Raw genomic sequence first — 12,420 nt, forward strand, 5'->3', positions numbered from 1 at the left:
TGTTGGGGAGAGACAGCAGCCCTGTCTTGTCGACCTCTCTAATTTAATCCGATCCGTCAGACTACCGTTCACTTTCACTCTAGCTGTTGGTTCATGATACAATGATTTTATACATTTGATTGACTTTTCATTAAATCCAAACTTTTCTAAGACATTATACAAATAGACCCAGTTCACACTATCAAAAGCTTTTTCTGCATCTATACTCACTAAAATTGCACTGTCTCCCCTCCTTTGGGCCTCCTCCACTATATGAATTGTTTTCCTTATATTATCTTGTGTCTGTCTCCCTCTAATAAAACCAGTCTGGTCCTCATCTATAATGTCGGGCATGAATGTCTCAAATCTTTTCGAAATTATGGACGTATACATCTTGTAGTCTACATTAAGTATGGATATTGGTCTAAAGCTACTACATAATTCTTTATCCTTGCCTTCCTTGGGAATTGTAGTAATGATAGCCTCTTTCCATGACGGGGGAGTTTTGTTCTCTTTCATAGTATATTTAAATGATGCCAACAGTAAGGGGCTTAATTCCGATTTGAATATCTTATAAAATTCGGATGGCAGCCCGTCGCTGCCTGGTGACTTGCTATTTTTCATTCTACTAATTGCATCCCCCATCTCTTTTTCTGTAATATCTGAGTTCAATAGCCTATTCTGTTCTTCTCCTATCGATGGTAGGTCCAGCCCCTCTAAAAATGCCTTCATACTCTCTTCCTCTGCTGAAGTTGGTTGTGCGTATAGTGTCCTATAATAATCCTCAAATGCTCTCTCTATGTCCTCCGGCTCTCTTAGTAACTCATTGGTTTTAGGATTCCTAATCTTATGTATAGTGTTTAATGTTTGTTGTGCCCTTATCTTTCTAGCCAATAATCTATTTGCTTTGGGCCCCCCTTCATAATATGCCTGCTTTACAAACCTAGCTTTCTTCTCCACCTCTATTAATAATATATTTTCTATCTTCCCTCTAATGTCCTTAACCTTCCTAAGTGTCTCTGGGTCATTTGTATTTTTATGTTGCCTCTCCAATTCTTTTAGTTAACTCTCATCTTTTTTAAGTGGGAGAACTTGCACAATTGGTGGCTGACTAAATACTTTTTTGCCCCACTGTATGTGTCTAGTTGTTTTTCTTAAAGAAGGTCGAAATGCACTTGTCTGTATTTCTGTTGAAATTGGTGGAAGGCTCTTACTGGAAAGCTCCTCCCACCTTTTAGCTTTTAACCAATCATGTGTTATCTCACTCTTCTAAAAGGCCAGTTTTATTCAGTTTGCAGGCTTGCTTAAGATAAATCACATATTATAGAGACCCGTGAGCACAAGCTTTTAAGAAAATGTTATTAGGCTCTAAGAGAATTGAAACAATATGTATATATATGTATGTTCTGAATTTATTTTAACCAGACTTTCTGGTTAACAGAAACTTTTTCAAATCACAGACACTTGCCTACAGTACATATTGTATGTTTATCTGACTTTAAATTGAGTGAGAAGTATGTGGCGCTCACCTAGAGATGCCCAGGTCACTCCACGAACCCAGTCTTCGTGTCCTTGCAGAGACATGGATTTCTGGAGCTGTTGTAGGGCAATTAATAAAGGTCAAATGTTGCTCAAGTAATTACAAACAAACATGTCAGGGAAAAAATAAATGCGATGTCGCTTAAACAGAGTATCTGTCTGAGCCCACCTCTCCATTAGACAGCACATACAGATCCACCTGGGAGTTATCACCCCCACAGGCCAGTATGGGAACTGTAAAAAAAAAGAAAGGCAGGTTTCACACAGTCAAGTACTGTAAACACACACACACACACACACACACACACACACACACACACACACACACACACACACACACACACACACACACACACACACACACACACACACACACACACACACACACACACACACACACACACACACACACACACACACACACACACACACACACACACACACACACACACACACACACACACACACACACACACACACACACACACACACACACACACACACACACACACACACACGTTTCGGTTTTGTACATGCGATGTAAGAGAAGGGGGAAGCACAACCTCAAACAGATGTAAAACATGTGAAACAGAAAGGAAAAATAATATGAGACACTTCAAACACAGGCAGAATTTAGAAAATGACATTTGGTTACAGGTGCTAAAGCAGTAGTGCAAATTGAGATGGATGCCATGAGAGGAAAAATGTCTGTGTAAGTGTGTGTGTATGTGTTTAAGAAAAACATAAAGGATGTCTATGCAGGAACAGCTTAGGCTTACCTTTGCTGCCTGGCAACAGTGCCAGAGAGACATCCATCATAAAACTGTTGCCGAACGATAAGGTGTGGAGGCACTCAGCTGAGGAACATACAAGAACATGGATTAAACTTTGTGATGCCCTATGAGTAATACTGCTACGCAACTAAGAGAAGGGTTCTTACACATCTTGTTCAAGGACTTTCCAGGCCAAATTCCCTCACATTCAAGGACACAAAACAAGTTGATCACTGTTTAAACCCTGATCGTTTTTACAACTACAACAGGCTTTAGAGAAGCTATTCAATTCTACTTCAATTACTCATGCACCTTTGTGTCGCACTTTCTTGAGGAAGGTGGAGTCTGAAACCATGATGCAGCTAAAGAAAAAACAGCATAACATAGCCTTTTCACAGACATTATTTTACAGATATTTATATAAATAAGTCCGGATATATTTTAGAACTATATGGCAATTGTTTGCTATATTGCATGTGGAAATTCTCCTTTCACGGTTTCTGGAATGTTTAAAAGAAGCATGTTTTTCTGCCTATCCTCATTTGTAGAGGCCAAGGGTCTTTCAAGCTGTCACAATCCAACTTAACATGGACCGTTTTTTCATTTGGGAATACACCCCAAGGTTACGCCTGGTTTGCATACACACACGCTTAATGTGCATGACTGTCAAGCAGCATCAGTGTTCATCTGCACTGGCGGGGAGACAGAAACTTTTATAAAGAGAAGTTGTAATGGTTGACAGCTTAGAAAAAAGGGAGATATGGATGACAGCTGGGAATACCACTAATAATTAATGTGAGAAAATATTACAATAATACAGCTGTTGGACTCGGTCAACTTACATTTTTACGGAAATAAACAAATTGGAATGAGAGATTTAATATCTGTCCAAAGGCATTTTCTTTCACTGACATTTGTTTCAGCTGTTTTGACCTTATCTATGTGAATGCATGTCAAATATAAACAAAGTGTCATTGATGTGATCACACTAAACAATTCTGCAGCCCTGCAGAGAAGAGGCCAGCTATCATGTTGTTTGATTAACTTAAATGTATTGGATTTTCCATTCTGTTTGTCAACGGAGGATGTTTGTTTGCTAAAGTTGTTTTGATTTTGTCTTGCATCTTTTAACTGTACTGATCAGGAGTAGCGCTCCTAATTTAATTGTAGTCCTCCCAATGACAATAAATATTCCTATTAGTTTACAGTTGACATTGCTTTATTTTGAAAGGTTCACAAAAAAAGGGTCACAAAATGATGAAAAGGACCCAAGTGGACCTATTATGCTATATTGGAAAAATATATTATAGGGCCATACCTATACAAAACATGTCTGTGAAGTTTTTTGCTTAAAATACCAAACAGTTCACCCATTGTAGCCATGCCTCTTACTACTCAAACCCCTCTTTTGCAGCCCTGTTAGAGAAACACGGATTTTGGGTCCTTAGCTTGAAAAAAAAGAGTTTATTTCTGAAACAGTATGGAGCTCAAATGCTTTTTCTCTTGCGGGTTTATCACAAGGTGAGTTCCTTTTTTTATTTCCTGCTTTTTAAAACACATGTGCTCTACAGTACAGGTTAGCTCTGAGTGTTAGCGAGGCTTGCTAATGTAAACAAAGACGAGATTACGCCCAAAACACGTCAGGCATTGTTTCTGATAACAACTTTCTGTGGGTTCGCTGCCGATCTGACGTCAAATCGGCAGCAAATCTGTATCCACTCGTTGTACCCCTGTTTTTAAAAGATTTGGGTACGGAGGAAAAGAGAGAGGGTTTTATTTTCTGACGCTGCGTGAGTTCCCCGACGCACCGGGGACACATATTATGTATAAATAACATCACAAAGTGCATTTTGCATGATAGGTCCCCTTTAAGTATTAATACTACTTTAAAACACTATTCTTCTGAACAATTTCCAACCTTATTATGGTAAGTGTTGTACCACAACATCTCCACAGGCTGAAACCAAAAAGTTGTTGCCAGATTATTTTGTGTTTCTTACCTTCTTTGGCTCCATCTAAGAGCCACAGTCTGACAGTGGAGTCGGATGCTGAGGAGGCCACCAGGACCTTTGAATCCTCCAGATAGATGGCGTCCACAGCACACACTGCACCTGTGTGGCCCTTACACTCCACCAACTGGATGAACTGGAGACAACAGAGCACATATTAGAAGATAAAAAAAAGAAGGAAAAACAATGTCTGATGAAACAGATGGCTTACCTTCCCATTTTGAACCTCCCAGACAATGAGCCGATTATCTGAGCCTCCAGAGACAAGATGACTCTCTGGAGCTGACCAAATGATAAAAACACAGTATATTAAAAGATACATTATATTGGTAAGAGTGCCTTTTGTGCACCTTCGGACCGGGACAGTTTTTCAATGTTATGTGCTATGCCACTTAGTTACAATTAAGGTAACTCATAAATAATCTTATATTGACAAAATGTTCCACTATGAAAGATTATGTTTTACATTTAAATAAGAAACAGGGCAGTTTTTAAGTTAATTATATACACTGAAGAGTTCCATCTTTTCATATTCATAAAAAAACCTTGTATTAAGGTGTACTACGACATGTATTATCTGTAATATCATTAAGTTGATTTGATTAACTATTTGTTAAATACATTATATTTAGAAAATAAATAATGTTCTACCTCTAACATATTCCCATGTTCCTTGTTTTCTGTTCCTGTCCTGTATTAGGTGTATTTTGCAGGGACATTTGTATGAGCTATAACAGGCTGCATTTGTTTGAGAACAAATTGTGGGTATCGACATAATTTAGAACAAAATGTATACTTTAGGGCTCATAAATGACAGGCCGTCAAATTAGCTTCTTTTTATTTTTTAAACTGTTCTAAAGAGCTAAAGACAAAACCAGATCCTGTCAGGTCCATCAGTGACAGCAGGACACTCACCACAGTCCTCTCTGTGAATCCACTGCACTGTGTTCACTCTCCCTGTGTGTCCATTCAGCACAGCCACCACTCTTCTCTCCTGCAGTAAAAAAAACAAATCGTTTATTTATTAAGGTAACAAAAAACACCTTTATTTACAACAACAGGATGCTCGGTTATCTTTAACCACAGCTAACATGACAGAAGAAATTAGACGGATTTTACTACCTGTGGGTCGTAGAGAGCTACCGAGGTACATGTCCCAAAAGCAATAGTCCCTCCACGACCCCAAGAAACAACATTTGGAGTCCTGTTTGCACAACAAGCTATGTGGCATGTTTCAATTACGGGCGCCGCCATCTTGAAAGTGTAGTTGTGGTGTCGCTGAAAATGTTGTTGTAGCTAAACTACACGTGCAAAAAAAGGTTCCACATCTAAAGAACTTTATTTTGACAGCAATGTTGTATAGGGTTTTAAAGTAGCTTCGACACATACCAAATTGAGGCATTTATTTCATTATTTCTAATACAATAAGTAATCATGAGTTTCATGACAGTGTTTTAACATTAGTGCATTGTTGAGGAATGTCCACTAGATGGTGTACGTCAATAATACAAGAGACTTGTGTTAATATATAATATAACTAACCACATATAAACCAAATGGCTGACGATATTTCTTTAAAAAATAAAAATAAAATTCAATTAAAAAAGCCATCCTTACATAATTACTCAAGTACGTGCTTTACTATTTTGAGGAACTTGTACTTTACTTCAGTATTTTAATGTTTTGCTTCTTGCACTTTTACTGCACTACAATTCAGATGCTTTAATAGTGTACTTTTACTCCACTACATTTAAATACCTTTAGTTACATACATTTGGAATAATGATATTAAGTATAAATAACAAATAAAAAAGGGACTGGTACTTCTACTTTTACTTAAGTACAAGATCTGAGTACTTCTCCCACTGTCTATTCCCTGTCCCCATACCTAATGCTTAAAAATGTAAGTCAGAGAAATCTGAATACATTGTTATCATTATTATTATTATTATTATTATTATTATTATTATTATTATTGACATTTGGTTTATACATTTACCAAGATTGTGCATTCACATGAGGTACTTAGTTGTTATGATGGACTCCAGCTTTCAACATATTTAGTGAATGGTGATCCAAGGTGGCTGATGACATTTTGACCTATTTTTTTTTATTTCTCCATCAACAATCAAGATGCCACACTCCACACACACTGCTGTGTCAGACTGTGTTATCCCCTTGCTAAGTGGTGACTGAGGGTGACTGGTCTCAGCTGAGCTAGCTGCCAGCCACACAGCCATGCTTGTTAAAAACAGCCCTCGGCCTTATGAATTTCAAAGGTTGAGGCGACAGTTCTGTCACAAGGAGTTGCTAGACACCCACTTGACAAGATCAGGGAGAAATGTGATGGCATCTGTGAACCCTTGAGAAGATACGATATATGACAATGCAGCACAGAAAACCGGGGAGCCATATATTTTGTAGAAATTAGAACGTCTGGGTCTTTTTTTGCTTGCATCTGGCTGTGCTGACTTGTGGTATGATTGTGACAATGACAAAAGAGACGCACTGTCACCAATACTTGGGGAGAAAATAGATTGTGTTCGTCTTGCTATTGTTGTCCCTCCTCACTCAGTCTGAGGGAGACAGGATTTAGACAGACTTGGCAGGGTGAGACGACCTGACTGTGGAGGATACCCGTGCGTGCATCCATCTCAGGAGTGGCACATAGAGATGTAGCCAAACAGCTGCGTCTCTGAAAAAACATCACTATTTCCTTTGTACTGCGCATAAATTATCCTCTCGCTGGTGAAATCTGTGTACCTGTTTACACAATGCCGGATTAGTTTGAGCAAATGTAATATGTAGTTTCAGGAGAGACGAGGTTTATTTTTGAGAGATCCTGTCCTATTTTCCAATCCCATTTTTCCAAAATAGGATAATAAACCTTTATGTGAGATTTGTTTCAACATGTCTTTGCACCAGGTTGCATGTGAACTGTTTCTCTAAGCCAGTATATTGATGGGGTCATCCAGGGAGAGCGCTTTGATTTGGCCCGTGGACACACTATAGGAGGACAAACATAAACACAACACTATGTCGTGCATAAAAGAGGACCTCTGTCTAACTGCTGCGTACGCATCAAGAATGTAAGAAATCAGCGAAGAAATGGTTTACTCTGTAGAAAATATCCATAGATATGTTATTCATTTCATTGAGCCATATGTTGCCTGAGGAGCTCTGAAGCCGAGAGCTATAAACTAGGGAATAACTATAATGACACTTAAGGTGTTGAATGATGTTAGAGAGACCCTCCATTTAATTTAATACTAACATTTTCTTGGGGATTTTAAAGTGTTTTTCTCATTTTAAGCCAATTCTTTCGTCATGAAACAAAGGCATGTTAAAACTGTAGTTAAGGCTAAACTGTGCATGTAATGACTGTAATTATACTTTTTCTCTTTTAACATCTTAAGTAACAACAGTATTTTGCAAATCGTTATACCTTCTCTTTTTATTCTCTTCCTCTTAGCCTTTAGTAAAGGGTGTACAAAAATAGATTTATTTTTTGATGAATGCTTGTTATTGCATGCAATGAATAGTAAATAATGGAATGACAAAAAATAAAATAGGACAAAAACATTTTTGGGATTAATTTCCTTGCACACATTTCATGATTATCTTATACGTCTGAGCGATTTATACCCTTGATGTTTATTCAAATAATATTTAAATATACTCTTAAGTAATTGCTTTTTTTTAAATAATGATATCTGTAAATAAAACTCCTTGTGGATCTTATCCTCAGATTTAGAAAAGCAAACATCAAATCTCATCCTTGGAAAACAAACATTCTCATCTTTCTCATTTTCATATTATTCAGTCTGTTTTCTCCAGCATGATGAAAACACAACAGCCTTGACTTTATAGATTATATACATGTTGGTAATATCCTGTATTCATTTATCTTGTGTGCATGGACAACAAATGCAGCTCATGCATAATGTTTCCATTTATGTATTACATGCCTACCTTCCTGTGTGTTTTCACATGTTGTTATTTCAAATTGCAGAGAGCCTCTCTGACAAATGAGTCAAACAACAAAGTGTTGGATGGAAACTGAATGATAATGAGTAAACAACAGTAAAGTAGGCTCAGACAAAAAGCCAAGATTACTGGGATGGTTGTCTGCTATAGCCCTTTGCTGCTGCCTTGTTTGTTTACATGCACTTCAATTAGCCTTGCCCCTGGGGATACCATTTGGCGGACTGACAGATGCCTTCCTCCATATTAACACTGCTGCTTTGGTGATTTTTATAACATATTAAAACGTCAGATTTGTATTCAGTTTCGAACTCTGTGCTGCTTATTATTTGCAGTAAAACACTGTGATTCTTCCTGACACTTGTAAGAAAGACAGGATTAAACTCATCTAACATTTATAACACACAAAGCTTCAACAGTACAACTATTCAGGGTCAGTTAATAAAAAATAGTGTACAACAAACTCAATATTTATCCAGGGGCATCTCACCTCAGTTTGACCTCCTCTCTCTCCACAGGGCCTCACAGGGTCACTGTATCTTTGTAAGTTGATGAGTTCAGCAGCGGGTCTCTGAAGCTACTCCAGCCTGAAGCGCAAGTATTCTTAGTGATATTTCTTTAAACTAGTTCATCTAACGGGCAGGTGCAGGGTTCCCTGAAGGCTTACGCTAATGTGTAAATTGTGGTGTGAAATCTAGACACATAACATGGATTGTTACACTACCAAACACAAAATCTAATATCATTATGTGAAGAGGGCCATGATCCAACACTGTGAATTATTACTGAGATAGACCTTTATAAAATGCAAGGGGAAAATCCTTGAACATTTCACCGCAATCCTCCCTTTGAATCCAACATTTCAATCGACTTATCCAAAAGGGAATATGACTGAATGCACTCATTTTACATCTCGCAGTGTGCAAAATCTCTATCTTGTGTGGCTCAGCAGTGAGGTTGGAGAAGTCAGCACTTCTAAAGCATGAGAGAGGGAGAGAGAGAGAGACAGTAGCAGCTGTTGGTAACACAGTCAAACTATGCTTAAGCATCATTTACTTAATGAGTAATACCTTTGCACTGTGCAAAGTATTCACAAAAGGCCCATTTCTGTTTATTTGGATTTCCAGGCAAATTGACAAAATGCAATGTGCCTAAAAGAGATTAGATGCAGAGAAGCAAATATTGAATATTCCAACACAAATGAGATACTGTTGTGAAAAACAAGCCAGTTTCACGTCGAGAGTGACACTGACAAACTCAGTGAGAATATGCACACTATTGTGTTTGTATGAGCCTGTCTCTGCGGTCCTGCCTTGGGTCTCGTCATGCTGCTTCCCTGATGGCTTCCACAGGATTGTAGCTGACATCCTCGTGGATTCATCTTCTTATTACAGACACATGCATTTCCTAACATTCGGTCTATATGCTGTAAAATGTATTATCTCTTCGATTTACACACGGCATCTATTGCACGTCTGTCCGTCCTGGGAGAGGGATCCCTCCTCTGTTGCTCTCTCTGAGGTTTCTCCCATTTTTCCCCTTAAACTGTGGGTTTTCTCTGGAAGTTTTTCCTTGTACGATGTGAGGGTCTAAGGGTAGAGGGTGTCGTTTTTCTCATACTGATATTCTGAACAATCTGTGCTGTTGTATTTGCTGTAAAGTGTCTCTATTATAGGCTAATTTTATTATATGTACAGAACTGTGGCTCGACCATAAATCGTTTATAAATGTGCTATATAAATAAAACTTGATTTGATTTGTGGAATGGAAGCATTTGTCTACACATTTCCACTTACATAGTAGAGGATAAATCATATTTCTTATCTTTTTTTTCCTCTTGAACAGATCTGCTACGACTAAAATAAATTAAACCAGCAAAAGTTGAAACAGCACAATGCATGAAGCCCAAGGGGAGCTTGTTATCATTATCGTATCACTTCGGAGAGAGAGCCTCACAGCAGATTAACAAAAAACATACAGATATTATCTAGTCAGTAGTAGAGCCATTCATCAAAGCAGAATATAGCCCTGTCCGCTCGTAGCAGCCAAACTACTTGCATGCCTTCATAATGAAGCAATGTGTGTGCTTGTGTCTGTGTGTGTGTGTGTGTGTGTGTGTGTGTGTGTGTGTGTGTGTGTGTGTGCGTGCGTGCGTGCGTGCGTGCGTGCGTGTGTGTGTGTGTGTGTGTGTGTGTGTGTGTGTGTGTGTGTGGGGGGGGGGGGGGGGGGGGGGAGGGAGTGAAACCTATATGTAAACAGGGAGGGTTAAACTAAAGAATATCTATGGGGTTTTAAATAAATACTAGCTTGGGCTGAGAGTGGCAGACAGTCTTAACACACACACACACACACACACACACACACACACACACACACACACACACACACACACACACACACACACACACACACACACACACACACACACACACACACACACACACACACACACACACACACACACACACACACACACACACACCCATAGCTATTGTCTCTTCTGCTGACACAGAGTGCGAGCCAGCCACTATAGTTGATGATAAAGCAGACAGCAAAGCCCTCACTAACGATGCCACAGTGCTATCTGCTCTCTCAGTCATCTGGTGTGTTTGTAATATGAAGTGTTATTCACCACTTGTCATCCAGTGGCTCCACTTGTAAAGTTAGAAATAGCCACTGGAGCCACTTGAGGATACAAATAATTTGGCAATAGTTTGGTCAGACTCGGATCAAGGCTGCAATAAAGTATGCCTATGTTGAGTCCTATTATGGATACCATTCACTGCCTCACAAAATAAGAAGAGGAAGGTTAAGGCTCAAAACATTTCTCCTCATTATTGAGAAGTTTTACAGAACTTCTAATGCAGACCATTTACACACATTGGTGATCGTTAACTGGTTTAGTACTTATTAACCTCATATGAGCATGCAACGCTATTGCTAGATCATCTCATGCCCACACAAAATGATTCCACCTATAGAAATAACATCCATGAGTCATCGTAACCTCCAATCAGTCAGTTTTCAAAATGAAATTTCATCCTGTTTCTTTCTCAGGCTCAAGTATTCTTTAGCAACAATTAACATGTTTGCCCATGCATCAACAGACTCACAGTTCTTCAGTATTGCTGATGTTTTTGTTTGTGTCCCTTTTGGTACTCTGCTATTTTGAGATACACATTGTGAAAGTAGTTTGGGGAAATTCTGAGAGATGTGGAGGTGGAAAGGTGTTGGTCTCCCTTGAAAAAGAGATCAATGATCTCAATGGGATTTTATCTGTATAAATAAAGGTTTGAAATGAAATGAAATTGACGGTTGGTGATGGGTAAATGAGGAGATAGGGATTTATATCCTTCTGCTGAAATACAATATGAAAAAGTAATACAATTTGTAACAAAAAAAGCACATCTATGTCATCAATCTACAACTCAGAATCTCTAATTGAAATGCTGGTTTTATTGATGGCTTCACTCTAAGCTTCTGTAAACAGATTTTCTGCACTTGTTATTTATTCAAAATATGTCTGCAGAGGATAAAACTCTTCAGAGCAGGAAAACATCCAGCCAGATCTGTGTGTTCCAAGTTGTTTAAGATATCAAAACATCAACAACCCTTTTATATTATTGATGTTTGTTTGCGATTTTGCAGATTTTATCCAAAACCACACTGTAAAAAAAGTCCGTGAAATTAACAGGGAAAAGCTGTAAAATCACGACATCAAAAAACTGTAAATAGAGAAACAATCAAGCAGTGTTTAATTTACAGTAATATTTCGTAAAGTACTGAACCAAACAAAACTGTTAAATTCACATTAGGAATTATGTTAAAATAATGATATGTCATTGTATAATGTACAGATTACTGTGGTAATCATTAACCCCATCCATCCATCTTGTTCTCCCGCTTATCCGTGGTCGGGTCGCGGAGGTAGCAGTTCCAGCAGAGAGCCCCAAACTTTTTTTTCAAACAAACTCTTTGGAAGCAATTTACTTATTAAACCTTAAGGGTCCCCTTCTTACGTTTCGACCCTGAGTAACCTACTAGTTAGATCATGAGATTGAATGCGCAAATGCACATAATGAAGTTGGTAACTTTTAAAGATTGGCACTGCATTCCATTCAGTGCAGTTGTCCCAA

The 12,420-nt window shown here is 38.4% G+C and overlaps 1 protein-coding gene across 1 annotated transcript in view; it reads right to left on the reverse strand.

Moving 5' to 3' along the window:
• Positions 1–5,567, reverse strand: part of elp2 (elongator acetyltransferase complex subunit 2) — a 35,057-nt gene extending 29,490 nt beyond the window's left edge. The window contains exons 1-7 of the mRNA XM_034095206.2: positions 5,423–5,567; positions 5,216–5,294; positions 4,512–4,582; positions 4,292–4,436; positions 2,298–2,375; positions 1,688–1,752; positions 1,509–1,575 (exon numbers count right to left, since the gene is read on the reverse strand). Coding sequence (XP_033951097.1) covers positions 1,509–1,575; positions 1,688–1,752; positions 2,298–2,375; positions 4,292–4,436; positions 4,512–4,582; positions 5,216–5,294; positions 5,423–5,554 — 637 coding nt within the window. The 5' untranslated portion in view covers positions 5,555–5,567. The remainder of the gene's footprint in view (positions 1–1,508; positions 1,576–1,687; positions 1,753–2,297; positions 2,376–4,291; positions 4,437–4,511; positions 4,583–5,215; positions 5,295–5,422) is intronic.
• Between the last annotated feature and the right edge of the window lie 6,853 nt (positions 5,568–12,420).

Source organism: Pseudochaenichthys georgianus, chromosome 11 (genome assembly GCF_902827115.2).
Source record: "Pseudochaenichthys georgianus chromosome 11, fPseGeo1.2, whole genome shotgun sequence".
In the NCBI taxonomy this organism is placed as follows: domain Eukaryota; kingdom Metazoa; phylum Chordata; class Actinopteri; order Perciformes; family Channichthyidae; genus Pseudochaenichthys; species Pseudochaenichthys georgianus.